Below are 26,362 nucleotides of genomic sequence, written 5' to 3' on the forward strand. Positions count from 1 at the left end.
CTCATGAAGGTGTGTTTTAAAGACCACAGAGAAATTCTTAATCGCTGCTCATCGGTAAACTACGACAAAAAACAACTTTTTGCTTCTCCCTCGTCCTCTCTCTCAGCCACCCCTTCACGGGACTCAGGTACCAGGAGGTCCCCAAATTGGCTCCCTCATCCTCCCCCTCGAAGCGGTTATGAAAATCCTTTCTTGGAACAGCCGCGGCCTGAGACAGCCGCACAAATAAAAGGCAATGAGAGATGCATGCATTGAACACTGCCCCTCTGTCCCAACCCTAACTGAGAACAAAATACAAGATACCACACTTCAGCTGATCCGTCAAGTCTGGGGTAGGAAACCCTGTCAGTGGCTCTCCCTGCCCGCGACAAGGTCTTCAGGCGGTATCCTGGTGATCTGGAATCCTACGGAGCACCATCCAATTTCCACCCATTTCGGGGTTTACTCAGTTACGGCGCTACTCTCTAGACGATCAAACGGGGTCCTATGGAAATTTTTCGCAATCTACGGTCCAAACTTAGTCCAGCTTAAAACTCTTATTTGGGCTTAACTGAACCTCGTAGCATCCCTCCCTTGCCCCTCGTGGTCCATGGGCGGGGACTTCAACACCACCAGATGGTCATACGAGAGGAAGTCCAACATCTCCCAACGAATGTTGGACTTCTCGGATTTCATCTCTCGTAATGTGCTAATAGACATCCCGCTTCAAGGGAACAGGTTTACCTAGGCGGACCATGGCTCCCAACCTAAACTATCCAAACTAGATAGGTTTCTCATGTCCCCTGCCTGGGATGAGTCATTATCTAGGTCTCATGTTGTAGCCCTGCCTAAACCTACTTCTGACCATTGCCCTATCCTCCTGAACACCTCAGTTGTCTCTAGAGGTCCTAAACCTTTTAGGTTTAAACTGGCCTGGCTCCAAGAAGAAGCTCTCGCCTCACTAATTCCGGTATGGTGGAACTCTTTCTCAACCCAAGTCGCAGGCAGAGCCGGCTTTAGACTGCAAAAAAAGCTCCAACTTCTCAAAGCCTCCCTTAAAACTTGGAGTTCCTCCCTTATAGGAGATTTCTCACTGACTAAGAACAGCCTATTGAAGGCCATCCAGACCTTAGATGTGATGGAGGAATCGAGGCCTCTATCAACCTTTGAGGCTAGCCTTAGATCAAACATGAAGTTGGACTATCTCGCTACCCTCAAAAAAGAAGAATTGTACTGGTACCAGAGATCCCGAATTACTTGGCTGAAATCAGGAGACCAGAATACATGCCTTTTTCACAGGATAGCAAACTGTTGCAGACGAGATAACTCCATCTCCATTATTAAGGATGGCAACCGGATGGACTCTGCCCCGGATATTGAACTTACCATCCTCAATTACTTCAAGAGTCTCTATTCGACCACGTCGTATTCTAGACCGAGAATGGGAAATCTTCCATTCCGATCTCTCCCATCTAACTGGGTGGATTAGTTGGAACGCCCTTTCACCAAGGCTGAAATCCTTAAAGCGATTGAGGACCTGAGTAAAGACAAGGCCCCCGGCTCGAACAAATTCACAATCGCCCCCTTTAAACTTTTTGGGGTACCTTTAGGAACGACTTCCTTCTTTTCTTCGAGGAATTCTTCCATCGTGGAAAACTGCACAAAGCCATCAATGCCACCTTCATTGTGCTAGTTCCGAAGATAGAAGGGGCTGAGGAATTAAAGGACTTTCGTCGTATCAGCCTAGTTAACTCCACATACAAAATCCTATCTAAAGTGTTGGCCCCCAGGCTCAAACAGGTTCTCCCACTTGTCATCTCCCCTTCACAGTCAACCTTCATCAAGGACCGGCAGATACTAGATGAGGTGCTGGTGGCCCAGGATTGCATACATTCTCGCCACCGTTAGAAAAAACCGGGCTTAATTTTTAAGATAGACTGGGAGAAGGCTTACGATCATGTGGAATGGCCCATCCTTGACCTAGCTTTGACGAGGATGGGTTTTGGGGAGCGGTGGAGGAACTGGATGAGAGGATGCTACTCCAATCCTTTCTTTTCCATCCTCATCAACAGGACACCAAAAGGGTACTTCCCCTCCTCTAGAGGCCAAGGGGACCCCCTCTCTCACCCTTCCTCTTTACCGCTGTGGCGGAAGTATTCAGCCAGTCGATAGCCCACATGTATCAAGAGGGATTCGTCTCTGGCTTCAAAAGCAGATGAATGGCCCAAGTTTATCTCATCTACAATATGCAGACGATACGTTAGTCTTCATGGAAGTAAACCCCGAGGAAATCAAAAACCTCAGACTGTTTCTGATTTGTTTTGAGCATGCGACAGGGTTCAAAGCTAACATGGTCAAATCCAAAATGATAGGGGTCCAAAATGATAGGGGTAGGCCTATCCAACAACCAAACCAGAAACCTCATTCCTTCTTAGGAATGTACGGTGGAGGAACTGCCCACATCGTACCTGGGAATGCCATTGGACTGGGGAAGCCAAAGAAAGCCCACTGGTCCCATGTAATTGACATAGTAGACCGGAGATTGGCAGGATGGAAAGGCAGATACCTATCCTTTGCAGGGAGAACAACGCTTATCAAAGCAACCCTAGCCAACTCCCCCATAAACCTCATGTCGCTATTCCATATGCCAGCCTCGGTTGCTAAATGCCTAGACCAACTAACAATAAACTTCCTTGGTCAGATGAAGTGGCGTCAAATAAGATCCACCTGATTATGTGGGATAAAGTCCGTCTCCCGAAATATCAGGGCGGTCTAGGGATCAAAGTGCTCAGAACACACAACCTGACACTCTTAGGTAAATGGTGGTAGAGACTAGCTACTCAGAACTACCAGCTGTGGGCCCAGGTCATACGAAGCAAGTATAGTATCCCACCAGACCTTTCGCTGCCTGAGGGTTTTCCAACAAGAGGCTCGGGTGTATGGAAATCGCTACTCTCCTCCCTCCGACCGTTTAAACAATTCATCAGGTTCCATACTAGATAGAGTACAATTTTGGTCAGACATATGGTTAGGCCACACCCCGCTAAGAGAACGATTCCCCTCCCTATTCGTTGTGGCAATTGACAAAACCTCCCTAGCCTCGGAGGAAATTGTACCTTCAGGCAATCGCAAAGTTTGGAACCCATCCTTTAGAAGACCTCTCACAGATGAAGAAACCTTGGAGTTTATGTCCCTCTCGGACTCCCTCCACTCCACCTTCCTGACCCCAGGTCAGATACCTTGGTCTGGACTCCTCGCCCACCGGTTCCTTCACAGTGGCCTCTTTCTACAAGAAACTCCTGCAGCCTTCTTTCCCCCTAAACCTGAACCCAGTGCTCTCCAAAGTGTGGTCATCCATAGCCCCCAAAAAAGTACAAGCCTTCCACTGGATTGCTTGTTCCGAACGCGCACTCACTATAGACTTACTCCAGAGAAGAGGTGTCCAAACTCCTAATAGGTGCGTCATGTGCCTAGACAAGGAAGAAACAAACCCCCACTTGTTCATTCACTGTCAAACTGCCCTTCAACTTTGGAGTAAAATTATCCAACTTTTTGGAATATCCTAGGTCACCCCCCCTTCAATTTCGACGCTGACTTCCTGTTCCTTCGAATCTAACTTGCCGAAGTGGGGTAGGATTCTCTGGAAAGCTACTCTAGCTACTATGGTGTGGACCATCTGGCTAGAAAGAAATTCGAGAATTTTCGTGGTATCAAAAGTGAACTCCCAGCTTTGTTCCACAAGGTTACTTCGATGGTAATCTTTTGAGCTTCCAACCACAACTTGTTTACTGGGATTTCAGCGGCTTGTTTTCTTCGCAACTGGGTGAACCTTATTCAACTAACCCCACACCGCAACCCAAGAGTATCGTATTGGACCCCACCACTGGTGGGTGATATTAAGTTCAATTTTGATGGATGCTCCTTGGGAAATCCAGGCTTAGCAGGCGTGGGAGGAGTCTTACGTGACCATAACGGTGAAGTCATCTCATCCTTCTCAGAACACCTTGGCCACGAAGACTCACAGTTCGCAGAGGCCACGGCCCTATTGATGGGAACCAAGAAATTTAACCCGACCTACACCTGCACATAGAGGGAGATGCCAAAAATATAATTCTCTGGGCCGCGAGAGAGGCCCCTCCTCCGTGGTACCTAGCACACATTTTTGACGAAATTGAGCACACTTGCAGGGGTATAAACGTCTTATGGACGCATATTTGGAGGACGTCCAACAACTTCACAGATTGTCTCGCCAAGGAAGCCGCTAGGAACCAGCCTTCTGCACAACATGGAGTTTTATATCACTAACACGGCAGGGAGGCCGCCTCTTTCTAGATTGTAGACTTCTACCTTGTAACGGGTAGATTATATAAGCCCCTATCTTTTTCCTCACTAGTGGTGTTAGAGCCAATCTTTTAGAACAGGTCACTCCCTAGTGACTAATTTTTTGGTTGAGAGACGGTTTGTGGGTTACCACGACCCTTACTTTTGTAAAAAATCTTACTATTATAATATTTACCGTTAACTATCAAAAAAAAAGAAAAAAACAACCAAAATGTCAATATGTGAATTATGAGTAGGAGTTCAACTTACCAGCAGAAGCACATGTAAGTCCATTTTCAACAGACATTTGAACAACATCATCAACTTTGACAAGGCCAACAGATTCTACCCCACGATCGGTTCTAGATTTCTTCAAAACAGGGCTATCGCATCTTGGCACTTTCCCGCCTTTGCGCCGCAACTGTTTGCCCACAGAGTCTGGCAACCTTGTAAGCGAACTGTTTCTCCCTCCATTTAGGAATTTTTTTGTGTTGTTATCCAAAACAGATTTGTTAAGGACATTAGCAGGTGTGGATTGTTCAATGTCAGTCTGTCTCTTGTTGCTATAGACAGATTTCAGTTCAGGAGGATTCTCTATGTTTGGTGTATCTGTCAAAAAGACATGCAGATTCAAGTGTAAGGACATCAATCCTCACATATCTGTATTCTACAACTGAAAGAACACAATTTGAAAGAAAAATAGACACCAAAACTATTCTGCACCAATGAAATGACATCCATACATAACACAAGCAGATAATTGTAACACAAGCAGATAACTAACATGAATAAAATAGTTAAAAGCAATACCAAAAAAACAAAAAACGAAGACTCAAATTTTGCTGCAGCAATAGCATGAAGTTTTAACCAAAATGATAACATTACAAACATTTGCAAAAATCAATATCAAGTTTGTTCAAATGAAATGTCATATAGAAATCCAAGAATTTATAGTTAAAATATGACAAGCAAACATCAACATCAATGACAATCCTAGATTGGCAAAATTTCAGAGTGCATAAAAAAAATGACTGGAACCATTTCAAAACAAAATTAATAAGTGGAATAAAAAAGTTAACGTGAAAGCAAATGCAAAGGTATATGATAGATCCTCCAAGGAAGAAAAGCAATGGGGCACTCTTTTTATGCTTTATGTGTCCTAATGTCATTGTGCTAACCAAAAAAAAACCTTCTACTTTCTCCTCCCAAATTCTCTTGGAATTTATCTCTTAGGACTCTCTTGAAAGTTATATCTTTGCTAGGAAGGTTTTTCATACCCTTACGACATTACAAAAGGATTCCTCATGTGTATACAACTGTAGTGTTGCAAATCCAAAGATTGTAGAGTTCGGTATTCAAACAAAACAGCACATTTATCCACTCATTTAAGTTTGGATTCAAACCAACTTAGTATTGCAATGCTACACAAGTTTAAAATCAGCGTGGCATGGAGCTGAATACATTAAGTGCACAAAGATTCCTATTTCTACACAGAGGGAGGAAATGTTGTTATACTTTTCAAATTTCAAACCAAAAGTACAAGATACACCATATATGCTAAGGTTAACCTCTTCTAACATAGATGAAATGCGACAATACATTATGGAGGGACTAGGACGGCCTATTCATCAGCCTCTAATAAAAAATCACGCAACAAGCCCCAATAAAAACCTCAAAGTAGAACTCTCCAGCATAACTCTTTTCAGCAAGCACCTCTCTCTCTCTCTCTCTCTCTCTCTCTCTCTCTCTCTCTCTCTCTCTCTCTCTCTCTCAAATCCACAAGGCACTTTTCCATGGGAAAATATATAGCATACACCTGTTTATATCCTGCATGGATATAAACAGGACCCTCAACAATCCAATGTAAGCAATAGATTGTTGGGAGGAATCATCCATCTCCACAAAGTCCTTCAAAACTTGAGACGGGCATGGAGAGGAGAAGCTAATACTTGCAGGCATCTACTGTTGACATCAGACGGCCTGCAGAGCTGTATGTGACGAACTCTGAAAGGAAACACTAGCCATCCATCCATTTTTTACATTAGATAGTCCAAGAAGAGTAGCCATGCAGGAGGTAAACAGGTGGAATCGTAATCTTGCATTTTTCCAAAAACCCATGATTCTTCTTACTTAGAGCTCTCAGAGGGGACCTCCAATGGAAAATTTATTTTTATTTTTATTTTTTTAACAAGTAGTCTGAGACATATATACATACATATATAACAGATATAGATATACATATTTACATCACAATCTAATCTCCAACAGAATACAGAATTCAAGGTTAATATCAGGTTTCAACATAAAAAAATTACCCAAGTATCAAAAACAATAATATTTTATAAAATTGCCGCACTTTAGAAACCATATACTTTTGCAGTTTACTCATTTATTTGAACTTTTAGAAGCTTAAAACAGTCCATGGTCAGTCATTTTTAGTCCTACTTTGGGTACCAATAAAAAGATAACCAGGAGTATGAAAATATTTCCATAATGTCATTTTAGGCTCTACTATATCGTATTTTGTAAATATACTTATCACATTAGAGATCTTCTAATAAACCAAAGGATTCGTAAAAAGGACTAGGAAAATTTCTCTCAACAAGTTTCTCAATCTCCAACTTAAGAAATTTGCCCCCCATTTTGGATGGTAATCAAGAACCCACCCAAAACATCTTTCCAAAAAAACAATAGGATGCCAGCTTTTAAAAATCCTAGAAAAGTTATTACCTACTTAGGAATATTTTTAAAATTTTTGGGTACCAAAAATAGCTTGAATTGATTGTGAAGTTTCTCACTCAAAGCCTTACCCACTTCAGACCTTTCCATAATCCCGCAGCTACTACACTTTCCTAGATCTCATAAATGTCCTACATAAATGTCGTACCCAGATTTAAGGGAACCTTGGGGGTAGGGTGGCATTTATGCTCCGGAACCTCGATCCCACAGTTCCTCTTAAGGATCTCGCAAGGACCCTAGTTCTTCAATTTTGGGATCTCGCTCCCAAATAAAGGGGATCACATTCCAACCATTAGTGGATTCCAATACCATTTTGAAATAGATCCCCACTCCCATCAACAATGGTTCAAGGTTTTGGTATGTTATAATCTTGGGTTCCATATATATGGAATCTACTTTCAAAAACAAATGAATCCATTTCCACTTGAAAATAGATCCCCGCTCCCATCAACCATAGTAAGGTTTTGGTACATTAAAATCTTGGGTTCCATGTTTATGGCTCTCTCTCTACTCCACATACACACACCTCTCTCTCTCTCTCTCTACTGCACATACACACACTCAACTCTCTACCTCTCTTATGCACACACAAGAGTCACATAAATACACAGGGAAAGAGCACAAGCGCACACTCAACTCTCTCCCTCTCTCTCTTATGCAAACACACACTCAACTCTCTTTCACACATGCACACACAAGAGTCACAGAAATACATAGGGAAAGAGCACAAGCGCACACTCAACTCTCTTGTGCACACACACACACTCAACTCTCTCTCTGCTTATGCACACACAATAGTCACATAAATACACAAGGAAAGAGCACAAGCACACACTCAACTCTACTCTCTCTCTCTCTCTCTCTCTCTCTCTCTCTCTCTCTCTCTCTCTCTCTCTCTCTCAGGCACATACAAGAGTCATAGAAATACACAAGGAAAGAGCACCAAGCGCACACTCAACTCTCTGTCTCTCTCTTATGCACACACACACTAAACTCTCTCGCTCTTATGCACACACAAGAGTCACATAAATACACAAGGAAAGAGCACAAGCGCACATACCTGTAGCATGGGAGAGTGGAGTTTGTAGCATGGGAGAGTTGGGAGGAGCAACCAAATTCGCCAAAATGACCACCGCAAGCTAATGGTGAAGGCACTTTGTGAGCTGGTTTTGAGTCCAAGGGTGGGAGGGAAGTTGGGCGAGGAAGAGGGAAGCTGGTGGGGGGGTGGGGGGGGCGGGGGAGGGGGTACATGTTGGTGATCTAAGTATGTAGTAGATTAAAATAATAGAAAAAAATCCAATTTGTGTACTTGTAGATTATTTTTTGGGATTTATATGTAAGGAATATCTTGGTGGTCCGAGGGATTTGGAGTATATATAAGAAGACTTGAGTACATAAGTATACTATGAACTATGTAATAGAGTGATCTATACTTTTAGCATTTATCAAGTAGTATATAGGCACATGATATATCAAATTCGGTAATACGCATTTAATTTAATAGGGTATGTCATACACATTAGATTTTGGACTAAGGACCATGGACTAAGTAGCAAAATAATCCATACTCTTTAGATTCATCAAGCATATAGGCATGTGTTGCATAAAAATATGGATCGATGCACTTATTTAAACATAGGATGTCATACATATTGCATTTTGGACTATAGACCACGGACTATATGCTAATGTGCCTAAAAGTATTTAATATTTCATCAAGTATCATGTATGCATCAAGTAGCGTGCATGCCTAGAAATAGGGCACTATGGATTTATTTAATTAGAGGTTGTCATACACTCGTATGTACATATCGCATTTTGGAGCATGGACTATGGACATATACAATAAAGTGTTTAGTAGTATTTAGCATTTATCAATTAGCATGTAGGCATGTGATGTATAGAAATGGGGCACAATAGATTTATTTAACTAGAGGATAGCATACATATTGGACTTTGGAGGGTGGATTACAGACTACATAGTAAAAATATGATTCAATGCGCTTATTTAAACATAGGATGTCATACATATTAGATTTTGGACTATGGAACATGGACTATATAGTAAAGTGCCTAAAAGTATTTAACATTTATCAAGCACCATGTAAGCATGTGATGTATAGAAATAGGGTACTATGGATTTATTTAACTAGAGGATGTCATACATATTGGACTTTGGAGTGTGGACTACAAACTATATAGAAAAGTGCCCGATAGAGGGGTCCCTCGTAAATGGAAATTGCGGACCTTGGGACCAATCAACTGAGGAACTTGATTCCTATACTTGAAGAATCTCAATATTAGAACAAGAGGAACCTTGTTATATGACAAACGGAACATCGATCCCTTAACCAAGGGAACCCGTACTAGCTCTACTTGACAACCTCGGTTAATATGTTGTGAAGCTTAGTTTCTTGCCAATCAAAACCTCGAAGCTATTGATATGGGATCTCGCTCCCATAAATGTAAGGATCTCGTTCCTCTCTTGTTCATTGTACGGACGCCGATCCTTAACCCAGAGAACTTCCGCAATAGAACGGTTTGGTGATTCCCGAACCGATCCCGCTCCCGTCTCCAACAACTATGGTCCTGCCCGCATACATACACATTTCCAACTCTAAATCTATAGAAGTCACAATTCAGAAAGCAATTGTATTCTCCTTGTATTTCTTTTACTTTATAAAATTTGTTATCAACAAAAAATAACAATACAAGTTATAGTGGAAAACATCACTTAGCCCATATATACATTAGTAGGGAACTACCTAATGAACATAGATGGTGTTGTTTTACTTTCCAACAACACATCATTCTGGCTAACCATTTATCATCTTTGAAATAGACCAATTTACCAATACTTCAAGCAACAGCAATAAGGAGAGTAGGAGACTATGACGAAACTAAGATAAAAAACAAAAATGGGTAACTGAATCAACCATGAGCCAAATAATCCACTCCTCCCACTCAGAGTGCCAACCTACGATGTATGAATCACTCTAGAAGACCCAAATAAAAATATGAGCTGTGTTTTACTTTATACCAGCTCAATCTAGACTAACTGACAAAGCATGGTATCAATATACTAAGAAAACACATTTAACATAAACTTCAAGGGGGAAGTCAAAAGGATGTTAGCGCACCCTTACATGACAAATATGAAAAACACAAAACTTTAGGAGAGTGTACTGCAGAATGCCTCACGCCCACGCACATATGCCTACCATGTGCCAAAAAAAACTAACTAATGGTGAACCTCCCACAAAAGCTTTTATGGTAATGCCCATTTGTCCTGTAGTTCTAGGACAACAATTGAGCCGAGACTTCTCTCATATAAAGCATGCAGAATTAAAGACCAATCTTTCAAAGACACATTCAGATCAAGTTCGCAAGATTCTCGAGAATTTTGAAATTATGTAGCCAAGGCCCCAAAAACGATGTTGTAACCCACAGAACAAATAAAAAACAAATTGGAATCTATGCATGTATCAAAAACTAGCAAGCATCCACATAATCATGGTGTATACTATATGTGTAGGTGAGATCCAAATCCAATCCATCATGCAAGCAATAAGACAACAATCAAATCCATATCATTGCTTCCCAACTATATATGAGCACTGGATTCCTGGTCATAAACTCGTCAAGTTACATCATGTAAGGAAGAAGCATATACCAATCACTGTATTTAAACGAGAAAAGACAGAAATATAGAGAAAAGGAGAGAAGACCGAGAATATTATAAGGCCCACCTTGCGAAGAACTGCAACTAGTAGCTGAAAGGTTGCTGAAAACTGGGGCATCCATGGATCTCCTAACAACAGTATCCTCACTTCTTCCAAACCCCTCAGTAGCTAAAAGCTTAGATACCGCAACATTTGAAGGCAAAAGCTCCATCACATCCATAACCCCAAAAAAAAAAAAAAATAGTGATCCGGATAGTGATAATAACTTGGTAGATTGCGCACTTGAACAGGACAAGACCTTTACAACCAAAAAACCCCCTTTTTGAATAATGAACTCTCGACTCAGATAAGACCTTTGCACTCAAAAAACCCCTTTTTGGAGAATGAAACTAATCACAACATTGACAACGAGAACGAATCCCAATCTGAGAATAGAATCAGTGAGCTTGTACCGACCTCTTTTTCTATTGCATCCATTAATTTCATAGGGTTCTAGAGAGAGAAAGGACTCGAATCTGACCGGATTCTGAAGAGTCGCGCTCTTCGCGACCAGCATGTTCCGGAGGAGGGCCTCTCGTTAATGAAGATGGCAACCCTAAGAAACTAATGAGAGAAGAAGAGGAAAGCAAGATGAAAGCTTACAGCTCTAGAAGCGATAGCCTCTCTCTCTCTATCTTCTCTCTCTAACTTTCTCTCTCTAAAAAGACTTCATGTACACGCGCACGGAAAGTGGACTCAAAAGCGCGAATGAGGAGACTGCTATCTTTCTCTCTCTTCTGGAGCAGCAGCACTCTTTCTCTCTCTTCTGGAGCAGCAGCACTCTCTCTCTCTTCTGGAGCAGCAGCACTCTTTCTCTCTCTCTAAGTTTTGGTTTCTCTCTCTAAGGTTTCGTTTGATGATTTTAGGTTTTCGTTGGTGGTTCGACAGAGGACTCCGCCACCAGACGCCCTAAACCCCACCCTGCAGATGTCGGGTACACGGATGCCACGTGGACCAATAGAAAGCGCACACATGAATATTTAACATTACCAAACCCTTCTCTTTTTTATAGTAAATACGGGATATATATATACACACGACGTTCACCCCGTTCTACTACGAAAATACCCCTATGAAGGATACAAATTTCGAAATAAGCAACCTAACTCTCCCAAAAAAACGTCTTTCATGCTCTGTCGTTATTTCGCTGTGGATAATACAATAATGCTTAAGATCCCCCTAATACCCTCAAGGCTCCCTTCAATGATCTATGAATGTTTTGGAATTTTGAAATTAATTAGGGATGTTATTATCTTCACCCTACAAAATCCCCTTATACCCTCAAGTAGGGGTGGCAATCGACTCAATACCTGGTCGGTATACTCCATGCAGGGTATAGATCTAATATTTGGACATACGGGTAGGGTTTGGGCTCAAAAATTTGGATTTGAATACTATTCGGATCTGGTTGGACCCGACCTATTGAAATAAAATACTTCAAGCCGTATTTATTTGGGTATATATAATAAAAATTCGCAGTCATTCTAAGCCAGTAAACAAAAATGAAACAGCTTGAAATCTGATGGCCGATAATTGTGACCTTGTTGTCAATAATACGGGTATATGATAGTAAAAAAAATGAAAAAAAAAAAAAAAACCACTCATAAAGTTGGTGGCAAAGGACCCAAGTAGACTCAAGACCCGACGTAATAGACTTGAGATCCGATGGGTACAGGTATTGATCCAACTTTTGAATCAATAGGTCAGGATTGGGTCTAAAACCTGAACCCAAATACATTCAGGTTTGAGTCAGGAGCTAGGTCCGGGTTTAGGTCGAACTGGACAGACCCATTGCCACCCCTATGGCCTCAAGACTTCCCTCGATGATCGATGGATGTTTTGGAATTTTGAAATTAATTAGGGGTACTTTAATTAGGGAGGTTCATGTTACTTTTTGAGGTTTATGAATGTTTTGGAATTTTGAAATTAATTAGGGGTATTTTTAATTAGGGATGTTTGTGCTATTTTTGCGGCATTTGGAAAATACATGGGAGATGGGTCCACTTTGGATAGATTTGTCACTTAAGATGCGCCACGTGTACGAGCGGAAATGAAGCGGTTTGACTCCGTTGGGAATATGAGAGCGAGAGAAATGAAGTGAGTAGAGTCTGTTGTTGTACTCTCTTGACCAACCTTTGTGTCTCATCCACTTCGCGCACAAAAGCCTCCGACTCGCCATTCCATTTAGCTCGTTGGATTTGGGAGCAAAATCATAAAAATAATTAAAAAAAAAAAAAAAAAACTTAAAAGAAGCTTGGGACTCTTAGGCCCGGTTCCGGCCCATCAATTCCTGTGCATGGATTTTTAATATCTTGCATATTACTGAAATCCGCTGTTTGATTTGTTCAATTGTTAGGATATTAGAATTCCATAGAACTTAAAAATTTTGGAAATCACTTACTTTTTCCACGATTTCATTTCCACACCAAAACCTATTTATTTGAATTTCCAAACTTCATGGATTCCACTCGTTGGCCCCTTGGACCCGAAACATAGGACACGTTTCGTAAGTACGCAAATTTTTTAAAGAGAAAGTGCTTAAAATTATTAAAGAGATAAACTATCACAAATTTTATGTTTGAGAGAGAAAAACTATCTTAAAATTTTAGAGAGATAAATTATACCAAATTTTAGATGGAGAAAATACTTGAAATTAGATAGAAACTATCTCAAATTTTTTGGAAAAAGAAACTATCTCCAATTTTAAATTTTAGAGCGAAAAATAATCTTAAAAATGTAAAAAAGTAACTATGTCAAATTTTACAGAGGAAAAGTACCTAAAAATTTCTAGAGAGAGAAACTATCTCAAAAAATTTATTGATAAATTGTCACAAATTTTAAGATTTAGAGAGATAAAGTATCTTAAAATTTAAAAGAGAAAAACTATATTATATTTTAGAGAGAAAAACTACCAAAACATTTTTAGAGAGAGAAACTATCTCAAAATTATATCTCAAATTTTAAGTTTTAGAGAGAAAGTATCTTAGAATTTTAGAGAGAAAAACTACATTAAATTTTAGAGAGAAAAAGTATCTGAATTTTTTTAATAATAAAGCACTTGAAAATAATAGAGAGATAAATAATCTCAATTTTTAGATAACAAATTTTAAGTTTTATGCGTTGGAGAGAAAGTGTATTCAAAGTTTACAGGTAAATAATATCAAATTTTAGAGAGAGAAACTATCTCATATTTTTTAGAGAGAGGTTCTCCCAAATTTTGAGTTTTAGAGAGAAAAGGTATAATAAAGTTGTAAAGAGAAAATCTTTATCAAATTTTGTTACCAAATAATAGAATTGAAAATGATTGTAAGGAATCCAAACAGGAGATTTGAGGAATCTATGAAAAAAATCCTTGATATTGAAAACTTGCAATCACTACTACGTCCATTGTTTGGTAACAAAACTTGATTCAATTTCTCAATCTAAAATTTGTATGTACTTTCTCTCTCTAAAACTCAAAATTTGGGATAGTGTATCATAAAATTTTAAGCTAGTTTCTCTCTCTAAAATTTGATATAGCTTGTATCTCTAAAATTTAATATACTATCTATCCAAAATTTAAAATTGTCTATCTAAAAATTTCGAGATAATTTCTCTCTCTAAATTTTTTTAGATGATTTACTCTCTTTAAAATTTAATATAATTTCTCTTTTTTAAATTTTAAGATACTCTCTCTATCTCTCTAAAACTTAAAACTTGAGATAGTTCCCCTCTTCAATAATTTTGATATAGTTTATCTCTCTAAACATTTTTAAGTAATTTCTCTCTCTAAAATATGATATAGTTTTTATCTCAAATTTTAAGATATTTTCTCCTTCTAAAAGCTAAAATTTGAGATAATTTCTCTCTAAAAATTTTGTGATAGTTTCTTTTTCTAAAAAAAATTATATATTTTCTCTCTCTAAAAATTGATATAGTTACTCTCTTAATTTTTAATGTGCTTTATCTCTCTAAAACTTTTGAAATAGTTTCTCTCTTTAAAACTTGATATAGTGTCTCTCAAACTTTGATATATTTTCTCTCTCTAAAGTTTAAAGTTTGAGATACTTTCTCTCGCTAAAACTTAAATTTTGAGATAGTTTATCTCTTTAATTTTTTTTGAGATAGTTTATCTCTCTATAAATTTCATGTACTTTCTCTATTTAAAATTTTATATAGTTTATCTTTTGAAATTTTTAATATATTTTTTATCTCTAAAACATAAATTTTGCGATAGTTTATCTCTTAAAAAATGTTGCGATAGTTTTTCTCGCTAAAATTTTTTAGGTAATTTCTCTCTCTAAAATTTAATATAATTTATATTTCGAAAATTTTAATATGTTTTCTCTTTATAAAGTTTAAAATTTGAGATACTTTCTCTCTCTAAAACTTAAATTTTGAGATAATTTCTCTCTCTATTTTTTTAGATAGTTTCCCTCTCTAAAAAATTTATGTACTTTCTCTATTTAAAATTTTATATAGTTTATCTCTTGAAAATTTTAATATAATTTTTCTCTCTAAAACATAAATTTTGTGATAGTTTCTCTTTTCAAAAAATTTGAGATAGTTTTTCTCTTAAAAATTTGTTAGGAAGTTTCTCTTTAAATTCTGATATAATTTATATTTCAAAAATTTTAATGTGTTTTCTCTATCTAAAATTTAAAATTCGAGATAGCTTATCTCTTAAACTAAATAAGAAACTAAGCTTCACTACATATTAAGAAACTATCTCGTTTTTTCACTATCTCTTAAACGAGATAGTGAAACTATCTAAAATTCGAGATAGTGAAAGCACATTAAGAGAAAAAATTTTAAATAGATAGTGAAAACGCATTAAGAGATACAATTTTAAATAGATAGTGAAAACACATTAAGAGATAAACTATCTCTTAAACGAAATAGTTTCGCTCTCTAAAAATTCGATATAGTTTCACTATCTAGAATTTGAGATCGTTTCACTATCTAAAAAACGAGATATTTCTCTCTCTACATTTTTTTTGACCGTTTTTCTTTCTAAAATTTGTAATAGTTTATCTTTAAAAGTTTAAAAATATTTTCTCTCTCTACAATTTTAAAAATTATTTTTCTCTCTAAAACTTAAGATTTGATATACTTTATCTCCCTAAATTTTTTTGACAGTTTATATTTCAAAAAAAATTTAGTTACTCTCTCTAAAATTTGATATAGCTTATCTCTTTAAAAATAAAAATATGAGATTGTTTCTCTCTCTAAAATTTTTGAAATAGTTTATCTCTAACAAATTAAGATAGTTTCTCTCTAAAATTTGCATGTACTTTCTCTTTCTAAAATATGATAGTTTCTTTCTAAAACTTACAATTTGAGATAGTTTCTCTCTCTAAAATGTTTGGTAATTTCTCTCTCTGAAATTTTAACATACTTTCTCTCTCTAATTGTTTAACATACTTTCTCTCTCTAAAAAATTGAGATAGTTTGTCTCTAAAATTTGGAAATAGTTCATTTCGCTAAAAAAAATTAATATTTTCTCTCTCTAAAACTTAAACATACTTTCTCTATATAAAATTTTCATACCTACCAAATGCTCCTTATTTTTTGTGTCGAGGGAGCCAATGAATGAAACTCATGGGCCTTGGAAATTAAAAAAAAAACAAGTTTTGGTGTGGAAATGAAATCATGGAAAAGTAGGTTTTATTTCCATGATTTTGATTTTCCTCATTTTAACTATCCTAGTCATTAAACAATCCAAACAATAGATTTTGACAAGATCCAAGATAATAGGAATATATGCTTTAAATTCTATAGAACTTTATTGGATTTCGAATATCCAAGATTCCTAATTTACTCCTATTCAAACGGGCGCCACGATATTTACAAAAACCAAAACTACTGACCAAATTAATGGTTATTATACAAAGAACAATATGTATGTACATAAATATTTTCATGATAATGTAAGGGGAAAAGTTTATATAGAGCCAAGGCTCTAAACAATCAAATTTGAGCCTACCTCAAAAATTTAACTAGAAGAAGTGTTGATGCTCAAATATCTTCAAATTGATCTTCTCAACATCAAGATGCATGGACATGAGAAAAAAAATAGATTTCAAGTTTTGAAAATAGTGCATTTTATAACACATTTTTTTACCGTCAATTTTCAAGATTTTCAAGTTTTTCAATTTTCATAGATCCATGAGAAAAAATGGATTTTAAGCTTTAAACTTTATAAAGAAATATAAAAATATATTTTAAGGCTATCACAAATATTTCCCATATTAAAACCACATTTCTCAATACTATTTGAAGGTAGGCTCTAATTTTATTGTTTAAAGCCTAAGCTCTATACAAACCGCACCTGTATGTAAATATCTTTTTTTAGTGCACTTCATATTTAAGTTTTACATTCAGGTCATTTATAAGAGATTTATTCACTCTTAAACTTATGGTTGCAGTAAAACCTAAAAAACTAACAAACAAGTATGACAACGAACAACTTTATGTAGCACTATATCTAGAGAAATATATGTGAAGAATAGTAAAATACTTACAAAAAAGAAAAAATATGGAACATATCAAGGGTTATTACATAATAAACATTGTTTACACAATTTTTTTCGTAAAAATGTAACTTCCTTAGTTCCATATTAACATTTATCCTCTACAAACATAATCAATATATTATTTCTTCATTGATCAACATTTAATGCTTATATTTTGCTAATTGTATGTTTGTTTCTTTTCTTTGTTACAAAAAATGACAGCATCCATATAATAAATAAATAAAAATATAAACATCTTCACCTTTTCTTTATAAAAAAAATAAGAAGAGATGAAGCTAGTCAAATATTTGCTTCATTTCATCATGTTTATTATTACATTGACTATAAAATGAATTTATATACTACTATTTCTACACTACTCTACTATTTTACAACAATTTTCAAAATAAATTATTTTTATTTACAAGAAATATCAACAACAAGTACAATCATCAATGAACAAGTAAGTTGACTTTCAAATTTTCTGATCAACTAAAATATCTTCCCTACTTACCATGAATAAAACAAATATGTATGTAATCTATGTTGCCAATGGCAAAAAATAATCACTACATTCACAAACTTGGAAGAAGGTACGTGAGGTGTTGTTATACATGCTATACTTTTTTATGTAAGCAGCGAACGCAAATGTCAGCAAGCAAATGAACGACATATCCTAAGACTCAAATTTATAGACAAACTAGTAAATATGCTCAACTTACACTTCATATTTCTCTTTAGTATTTTACGATTTTATTTTCATAATTAACTTAATTTTACAGGATGATATCATTGCAACCATCTTTCATAGAGACGTTGAGTTATTCAAATCAAACCTAAAGGAGGAACGGTTATACCAAATTCATAACCCAATGATTAATCGGACTCCTCAGCAAGACATGTTAATTGACAAACCCCTCGATCTAACCATATACTCTGATACAACGTTAATTCTACTACAAAATCAAGAATACATTCTCGAAAAGAACTACCAATTTAAAGACTTAAACTCGCTTTCTAAATATTGACGACTCAACACCACCATAGGTAAATATTTCTATATCATATAATAACTACTCATCACTTGCATACGTCACCTATATCCATTGTTTTTTGTTTTATGGTTACAAACATCCTTGGTATATTGGAGAATGTGGAACAATGCACAAAAGTGACAATACTTGGGTGTCATTGGAAAACGTTCATATCTTGAATAACAAGTACAACATCTCACATCTTCATCCTATACTATGTTTTTCTATTATGCTGCAACAATTATTTTATTTCTAAAATAACTTTACCTTTTTTCCAAACAGTGCAAACATATTTCAAGTCAGCTTATGGGCAAATTTAGTAGATGCAATAATTGAAGCAAATTTGATAAGAAAGCCAGTCATATTTGCATACATGAAAATCCAAGAGTATTGTAGAGGTAAACTTAACATATTAAACCCTTTGGTTACTATAATTTGTGACAACACATAACTATCTCAATTTATTGTGACTGCTTTCCAAGCAAAGTCAACCGCGATAATAAAGATAATTGCATAATCCATCGATCCAGATTTTCAATCATTCGCTTCATGGTATGCATATACTAACTTATTTGTTGTATGTTATTAAGTAACAATTACATTCTCAGATTTTTATCTATTATGTTCATCCAATAATGAATTTGTACAATCCCAAACTGTACTTGAATGATTGGCTTCAATAAACCCAATCTCAAGTATAACAGAAGATGAACAACTGTCATTCAAAGCTATCCAGCAAATCACTATAGAAGATTTGGGACAAGTACATAGTATATTTTCAAATGAAATAATTTATTCTATCTTTTAAATAGTGAAATAGTTTATTCTATCTTTTAAATAGTATTGCTAACAACACATTCTTTCCTCTATTTCATTATATTCTAAAAAGTGGGATCAGATTTGTTGACGTAAATGGAATAGTAATTGCAATTGAAGGAACAAACAACTCAAACTATTAAGGTTACAAAAGGTGGTCAAAAGCTATCCCCAATCACAATAGCATCATTCTAATGTACTTCAAGCCAATTATTGAATAAAAACTTGAGCAAAAGGTAATTATGAAAGTGAGTTTATTCACAAAAAAAAAAAATTAAATCACAATTGCTCACTATATATACTACATTTACATTTAGGTTTATTCCAGAAGTCATTATTCAAGACTAACACAATTCATTTCTAATAGTAGTAATGTTCAATGGACATGTCGAGCAGTTGACAAGAATGGCTGCTGATGAAATCTCTAAATTAAAATGAAGGTATATCTATTATTCTACTTCAACTCAACTCTGTTATTTAGTTAAATTTCTTTGACCACAATTATTTTTTATTAACATGCAAAAAAAAAAAATGATACCTCAATTCCTCTAGGAAGATTCAAATATCAAAACATACATGGCAGCATCAAACTCTCTGGTCCAAACAATCCAAAAAAATATGAACCTAACATATTGGTCATCCGATTACTTTTTGAACATAATTAATTGCAAACAACCAACCAACCTGTACAATAAGAATAGATCTTGGAATCAGGTATCAGCCAAGGAAGTACAAGTTGACCATAACGTGTCTAACAATCAATGTACATATCTTACATTTTGGACATCATCCCTTTTGGCATCAACCAACAAAATTTTTGCCAATTGTGATAAGTGCTTAGATGCACAAGTTCAATACATAGAATTATATATCTGATGGAATCTTCCCTCTACACAATTTTGATTGGTCTTTGATTATGTTTCAGTAATTGTAGTTATTTTATTTCAATATTGCCAAATATATGATGTGAACTAATATGCATATAATATGATATGCTTTCAATGTGTTGTTCACAAGAGCTTACCATTATATAAAAGGTGCTCATATGGGTCTAAAGTTCCAAGTATGATTTACATTCAATGTATTGTTTATGATTGAAGCTTACATTTTAAAAGTTTGCCTTCCTTTTTTAATGATCAATGAGAATTCTGGCTTGATATTCAAAACTCTGACTTCACATAAATGTGGTTGCCTTATGCAACCCATTCATTCTCACGAGGAACTCAATATTGTATTATGTTTGTTATCTTTTTACCTTTAACCTTTTGTAATTAGCTCATCTCTACTTTCAGGTTGCTTTCCTAAAAATCTGTACTCTCGTTACTCAGTATATGGTTCAAAGTACCAACTAAAAGCATTACTCAATAAAATGGAAGAACACAAGGTTAGAACAATGGGTAACATTGAAATAAATTATCATGTTTGGATATTAAATTCTTATATTTTTCATGTACTATTACATATACAACTCGCAATAGTATTTGCTAACATCATTTTCACTATCATTTTTATAAGAAAACAACATCCATACCGCTCAAGACAAATAAAGCCAAGTTTGATATAAGTTTCTTTACTTATATACATGTACTTGGACTCATTAGTATCTGTTCAATCACCTCGATGTCTCAATTACAACAAGTGGAGGTATCTTGAAAGGAGCAATGATGTATTAGTTATCCATCTCTGCTAATATGTGAAAGGGAATTATAATAAATCATTACTAGAAAAAACATTATATAATGCATGCTTTTGCCTTCTTCACTTTCCTCCATAACAGAACATTGGGGGGATGCATAGACTTTTAGAGATGTAGTTGTTGCAACTATTCGTTTTGTGGGCTTGAGAGTCTTCTCCATAGTGGGTTGGGTTGAAGGAGACAACTAGTGAGGATGTTTTAGCAAAAGCAGTGATTATTGGACAAGAGCAACAATGCATCACCAAAAGAATGTGATAAATAGAATCAACAATCATGTGGGTGTATGATAAGTAAAGGCTTATCTTAATCAGTTTCCATATCAGAAATTTGAAGCGATTCTCAAGTCTCTAATGACGACGTTTTTATAGCACGACCAACATCAAAGAGAATGGGTGTGAGTCTAAAATAAGGAAGAAACCTCTTAGCTTTGATATATACTGACTACCTAGTGGCATGACCACTGGCTGTTCAATAGTTGTGGTGGGAGGAGCCTGTGAAACTTTTGAATGGTAGTTGTTATGGTAAAAAAGGGGGAGAGAGAAGTTAAGAGCAAAGAAATGGATATTAATTAGTATTTACCTCCAATAGGGCTCCTATTGCTCGGTGTGGAGAAGGGGGAGCAATACCTGACCTATCTCCTGTAAATTCTCTACCATCTTCTATATCGATGTTCTTTGTTAGGAACTACAGTCTCCTCAACTTGACAATATGTAGGGGCAGATGATGATGTCACAATGCCACTGGCATTTACACTATAACTAGCCACCATGGTCCTTACAAATAGTTAAGTCTGGAGGCCACTCTTTAGTGATGGTTGTTTTAGCAGGAAATTCAAGAAATGAAATTATTTGATTTTCTTTCCTTCTATAATAACTTTGGGAGGTGTAGATAGTCCCCCATAAAATTTTATTTTATTTCTGAATTTGAAAAGCCTAGAGCATACTATCCCAATACACCATAGGACACACTAAACCATAGTCATGCCCAAACTGTAGTCCAACCAAGAACATTCATAAGTGCCAGTTTGGATGTACCCAAAATTGGAATATTTTTTTGTTTGTAATCCAAAAATCTTATGAAATCACTTTGAACTGTTTGGATAACCACACGATTTTGTTAGATTTTTAGATTGAAAGAAAAAATACTGTCGTGTCAAGGTAAAAGTTATCATTGAAAATAATTCAAGTTAGACTATAATTTTTTCGTATGAAAGTGCGGCCTACTCTCACCCCGTGCAAACCCTACACCCAACTTTCTTTCTATTTACCCATGACCCACCTCTCTTGCTCTCTCTCTCTCTAATTGCAGACCAAAAACCCAACCTTCTCTCTAACACCCTGCTACCCAACTCTCTCGCTCTCTTTATCTTGGTAAGAAGCTCCTCTGGTGCTACTAATGATTTAGTGGCACCAAGCATCTGTATCAATTGGAGTCCATGATTGATTCAAAGTCTCTATCTTTTATTAGGCATGTTCAATGGTTCTTCTGGTTCTACCTCCATTTCTCCTTTTGTTAATAATCAGAGTCCACATGTCCTCACAACCCGAAGCCATGAAAGCAGAAACCCTAGTTTTTCAGCAAAAAAAGTATTTCGCAAAGAACCCCAAATTTCATAAAAAATAACACAAGCCCCAAATTTGCAGAGATAGTCAAGTTCTCGCAAAAAACCCTAGGGTTCATCAGAATCAACATAAACCCTATATTTGGAACGAGGGTAAGCTTAATACACTGAACCAAAATGTGCAGAGAGAGAAAAGAGAAAAAGAGATGTAATAGGAGAGGATGGAGAGACCATTTGGTGAGCGAGGGATTTGTGACAGAGTAATACCAATCCATAATGTGGGCTAAAATAAAATACTCGTGTAACACTCAAATGACTTTATAAGAATAAGAAAAAGGCTTTGTATTTTTTTCAATTGACAATTGAAAAACTTGCAATTTTTATGAATAATAAATTCATTTTATCTGACAGCATCCAAACTGGCCCTAAGATATTCTATATTCCCAAAATATCCCATTTTAAGAAATTAAATAATCCCAAATACTAAGATAGGTATGTCAATATTTCAAAATCTCAGTTAGGAAACCAAAAATTCAAATAAGACAATTTTTTTAACCTAAAAAGAGAATTCACGCATCACAACCTTTTTAGAAGTGTCCAAATTCGATCAAACTACCACCATTAGATTTTTTGCGACGTTCTAACTAATCGTGTAAAGGTTCCGAAACGAGATCGCTACAATATTTAGTACAGAGGGTAGAATACTTGTGCTGAAAATTGTGGCGCAAGACACATGTCACCCCATATCAAATCATACCACCGCCTTGAGTTAAGAAGCCCCTCGCAAAATGCTGGCTTGAATTGCTGCGAGGATTGCAAGGTATTACTCTGAGAGTGAGTGAATATCAAGGGGACTGATACATATAATTCATTGCGAACCTCCACATTTTTTGCTTGATTCGACTTTGATCCAAGTGGAGAAACCCATTGATCCATACATGGTTGAAAATCCCATATAGCAAAGAACAACATACTAAAATTTGGGTTTGTTTAGCTACAAGAATCGGGAAATATGGCCCCCAAATTTTCGCCAAACAATTTGTGGGTTGCTGTAATTCTCATAAAGATGATGAATCACATACATTGTATGGTTTGTTTTTCTTTTCTTTGTGGTCCCTTTGTAGTGCACTAAAGATGATAAAAAAAAAAAGGCAGTTTTGGTCATCAAATTTGACTGAAAATGTTACTAAAGGCTTTCCTTATCATTACCTTGCTCCCATAAAAATTTGAACTTGGGTCCTTTTTGTAGAGTTGGACCGATTTAGGTAGACCCTGCTTAAGGTTCAAGGTGTTTAAGAAGCTATATCGTCCTTATCTAATATCAAATAAGACTCAAAATTAGAATACAACATTTTTATATTAATACCTTTAATCTTGAAAGTTCTTGGATCATTTAAATTTTTATATCTTCAATAGTCTTTTGTAAATTGGGCATGGATCAATGTCATGAGATGGACAGTTGAACTTTATCAAGCCATATTTTGGTTATCCTCTGTCGAATTGGTTTGATTTTTTGATAGTGATATCATGGAACCTTAGATTGAAGTTTAAAACCTTTTGATCATCAATTGTACCTAAGTTGACATCGATTTAATCGTACCTCATATTCTGATGTTAGATCAATGTTGCGAGATGGACTGTTGAGCTTCATAGGGCCATATCTTGGTCGTCCGACATTGGATTGGCCTGGTTTTTAGAGGGTATCAAGGTGCCTTGATTAAGGGTTCAATGGTCATATCATAATTTCTATCACTTTTGACTGTGCCTCATTCTGGAGTATCTAATTGGCGATCTGGGCATGATTGCGCTCGAATTTTTTTTGTTTCTGGGAGGGAGCTTCATTTATCGTATCAAGGGGATTTTTTACCTTTAGATTTATTATGAGATTGCTTATTATCTATTGTAGCTATTTCGGTATTCCGACAGTCATCGCGCTAGGAATTTATTGACATCGTCCCTCTTTGAGTCTGGTGACATTTTATTTGAGACAAAATACCCCTAACACTTAAATCTTCCAAAGTAAGGCAAAAAGAACCTATTAATGAAAATTTGAGCCTATTATTCCATTTTATAAATACTTAATTTCTTAAATATATAGGCCTTAGCCATTGACTTTAATTATGAGGTCTCTAAAAGTACCTTGGTTGGCCTTCCAATTTCTTGAGGTGCCAAATTTTATCCTCATCATTTTCATATTTTTCTATCCCAATAAGCTTTTCACAATGAGTTATGTTCTTCTACTTCAAGAAGCTTTCCCTCTTCATTGTGAAAAAGAAAAACCATGTGGCCCTTTCAAATCGGCTAGGATTTCATCTAGCATGACCTCCACTCATCCATGATGGACTAGCAATTCCCTGGCCTTAAGCACTTCTTTTGGTCAATCAACAATGATCACTCTCCTCGCTCTAGTTGGTGGATGTGAGGGTTACGTGAAGGAATCCTCTCATATTGATCTAGTGTTGGGGGCTGAGACTTACTGATTACCTCTTGTTATTTTGAAACCAACTTGTCTATCACTGATAAATTGATTTTACAAAATCCAAACACCTATGAATCATATAATAAATTTGAAAAAAATAAGATGAAATCAAGAGAGTAAAATAGAAAATCTAAAGACATAATCGCACTACAAATAATAATCCAATCATCATGAACATACAAATATATGTGGATCACCATAATCGGGCTACATCAAAGGGCAAGTAGCAAGGAAACAATTTCATAATCATGGAAGAGTAAAAAAAATTTGGATAAATATATGGGTTACCTCACAATCGGTAAAGCAGCACCAATTTCCCTTTCCACTACCACAAAAGAAACATAGATATAACCTTCATTATTGATTCTATCTCCATGGATCAGCCTACAATAAAAAATACAGATGAAATCACCTGAAATAGGCGTAATTATAGCTAAGGTTTTTCCCAAAATTCCCATTATCTACCTCACAAGTATTGTCCCTCACAAAATCAACTCTCTCTACACAATTGCTTATAAAGCCCCCACTTAAAGTGATTTTTCACAACGACCGAAACTACCCATGAAAATGAGAAAACCCATTATGGGTGATTTGGGATCACCAATCCAGTCATTACAAACCGTATATGGTAATTCTTTGGTTGAAAAAACTAAATACTCTCTAGATGAATAACCTTTATGAGATACCTTGCTAATCTTCCTTCATGTGTGTGCGTCTCACATAAACTCTACCTTATTCAACACTCTCATCCTTGAGTTCTTGAGGCAATCCCGCCCACATTTACATATGCTCTAAATAAGACACTTCCCACACACCTACAAGCACAAGCGGTGTTTGATCACTTGTCATTGAGACCTTTTGTATAAATTGTTACCACAAAGCTTTTTATGTTCATATCCTTGGCACCGTTTGCCCATACTTCTCAAATTTAAAAATATCCATTTCACTCCATTCCAAAAAAAAAATCCACGACTAAACACAAGTCAATCAAGAAAACAATAAACAAGTGAAGTAACAAATTTTACATAAATCATGGTAATTAAAGTTAATGCTAGAGTAGCATTCAATACTCTAATCAGCCCTTCCTTTAAAATTTTGAACATTGGTATGAAGAAAATTTAGGACGTGCTTCTGGCTTCACTTCCTCTTGAGAAGCTCCCAAAGCCTCACTTTCTCTACCTCGCCAAATATTACTACTATGACTTTGCTTTGTATTACCAATATCTTCCATGACCAAAACATGACCCCTTGTCGAGCTTCTTCTTCCTCTACAACCAAAATTATCCCTTTATTTATAATTGTGCTCCCTAACAATTTATTCATGTTTTCTTCTCAAACACCTTTGTCATAATTTGGATCCTTTTAAAACTTTGAGCATTCCACCTTGCTCGGTAAATTTAGAGCCTTCCATATCTAAATAAGAAAGTGAAAACAAGCTCTTTTTCAAATCCAACACGTCTCACATTTTCAAGAGTCCGAACCATATCACCATTCATTTTTATGCAAACTGAGCTCATTGCAA

The 26,362-nt window shown here is 36.0% G+C and overlaps 1 protein-coding gene across 1 annotated transcript in view; it reads right to left on the reverse strand.

Annotated features, from left to right (window-relative positions):
• LOC18440324 (uncharacterized) overlaps window positions 1-11,638 on the reverse strand; it is a 41,279-nt gene extending 29,641 nt beyond the window's left edge. The window contains exons 1-2 of the mRNA XM_011627321.3: window positions 10,788-11,638; window positions 4,570-4,908 (exon numbers count right to left, since the gene is read on the reverse strand). Coding sequence (XP_011625623.2) covers window positions 4,570-4,908; window positions 10,788-10,941 — 493 coding nt within the window. The 5' untranslated portion in view covers window positions 10,942-11,638. The remainder of the gene's footprint in view (window positions 1-4,569; window positions 4,909-10,787) is intronic.
• Window positions 11,639-26,362: the final 14,724 nt, after the last annotated feature.

This window comes from Amborella trichopoda, chromosome 1, assembly GCF_054954075.1.
Source record: "Amborella trichopoda isolate Santa Cruz 75 chromosome 1, AtrichopodaSantaCruz75HAP2 v2.0, whole genome shotgun sequence".
Lineage (NCBI taxonomy): Eukaryota > Viridiplantae > Streptophyta > Magnoliopsida > Amborellales > Amborellaceae > Amborella > Amborella trichopoda.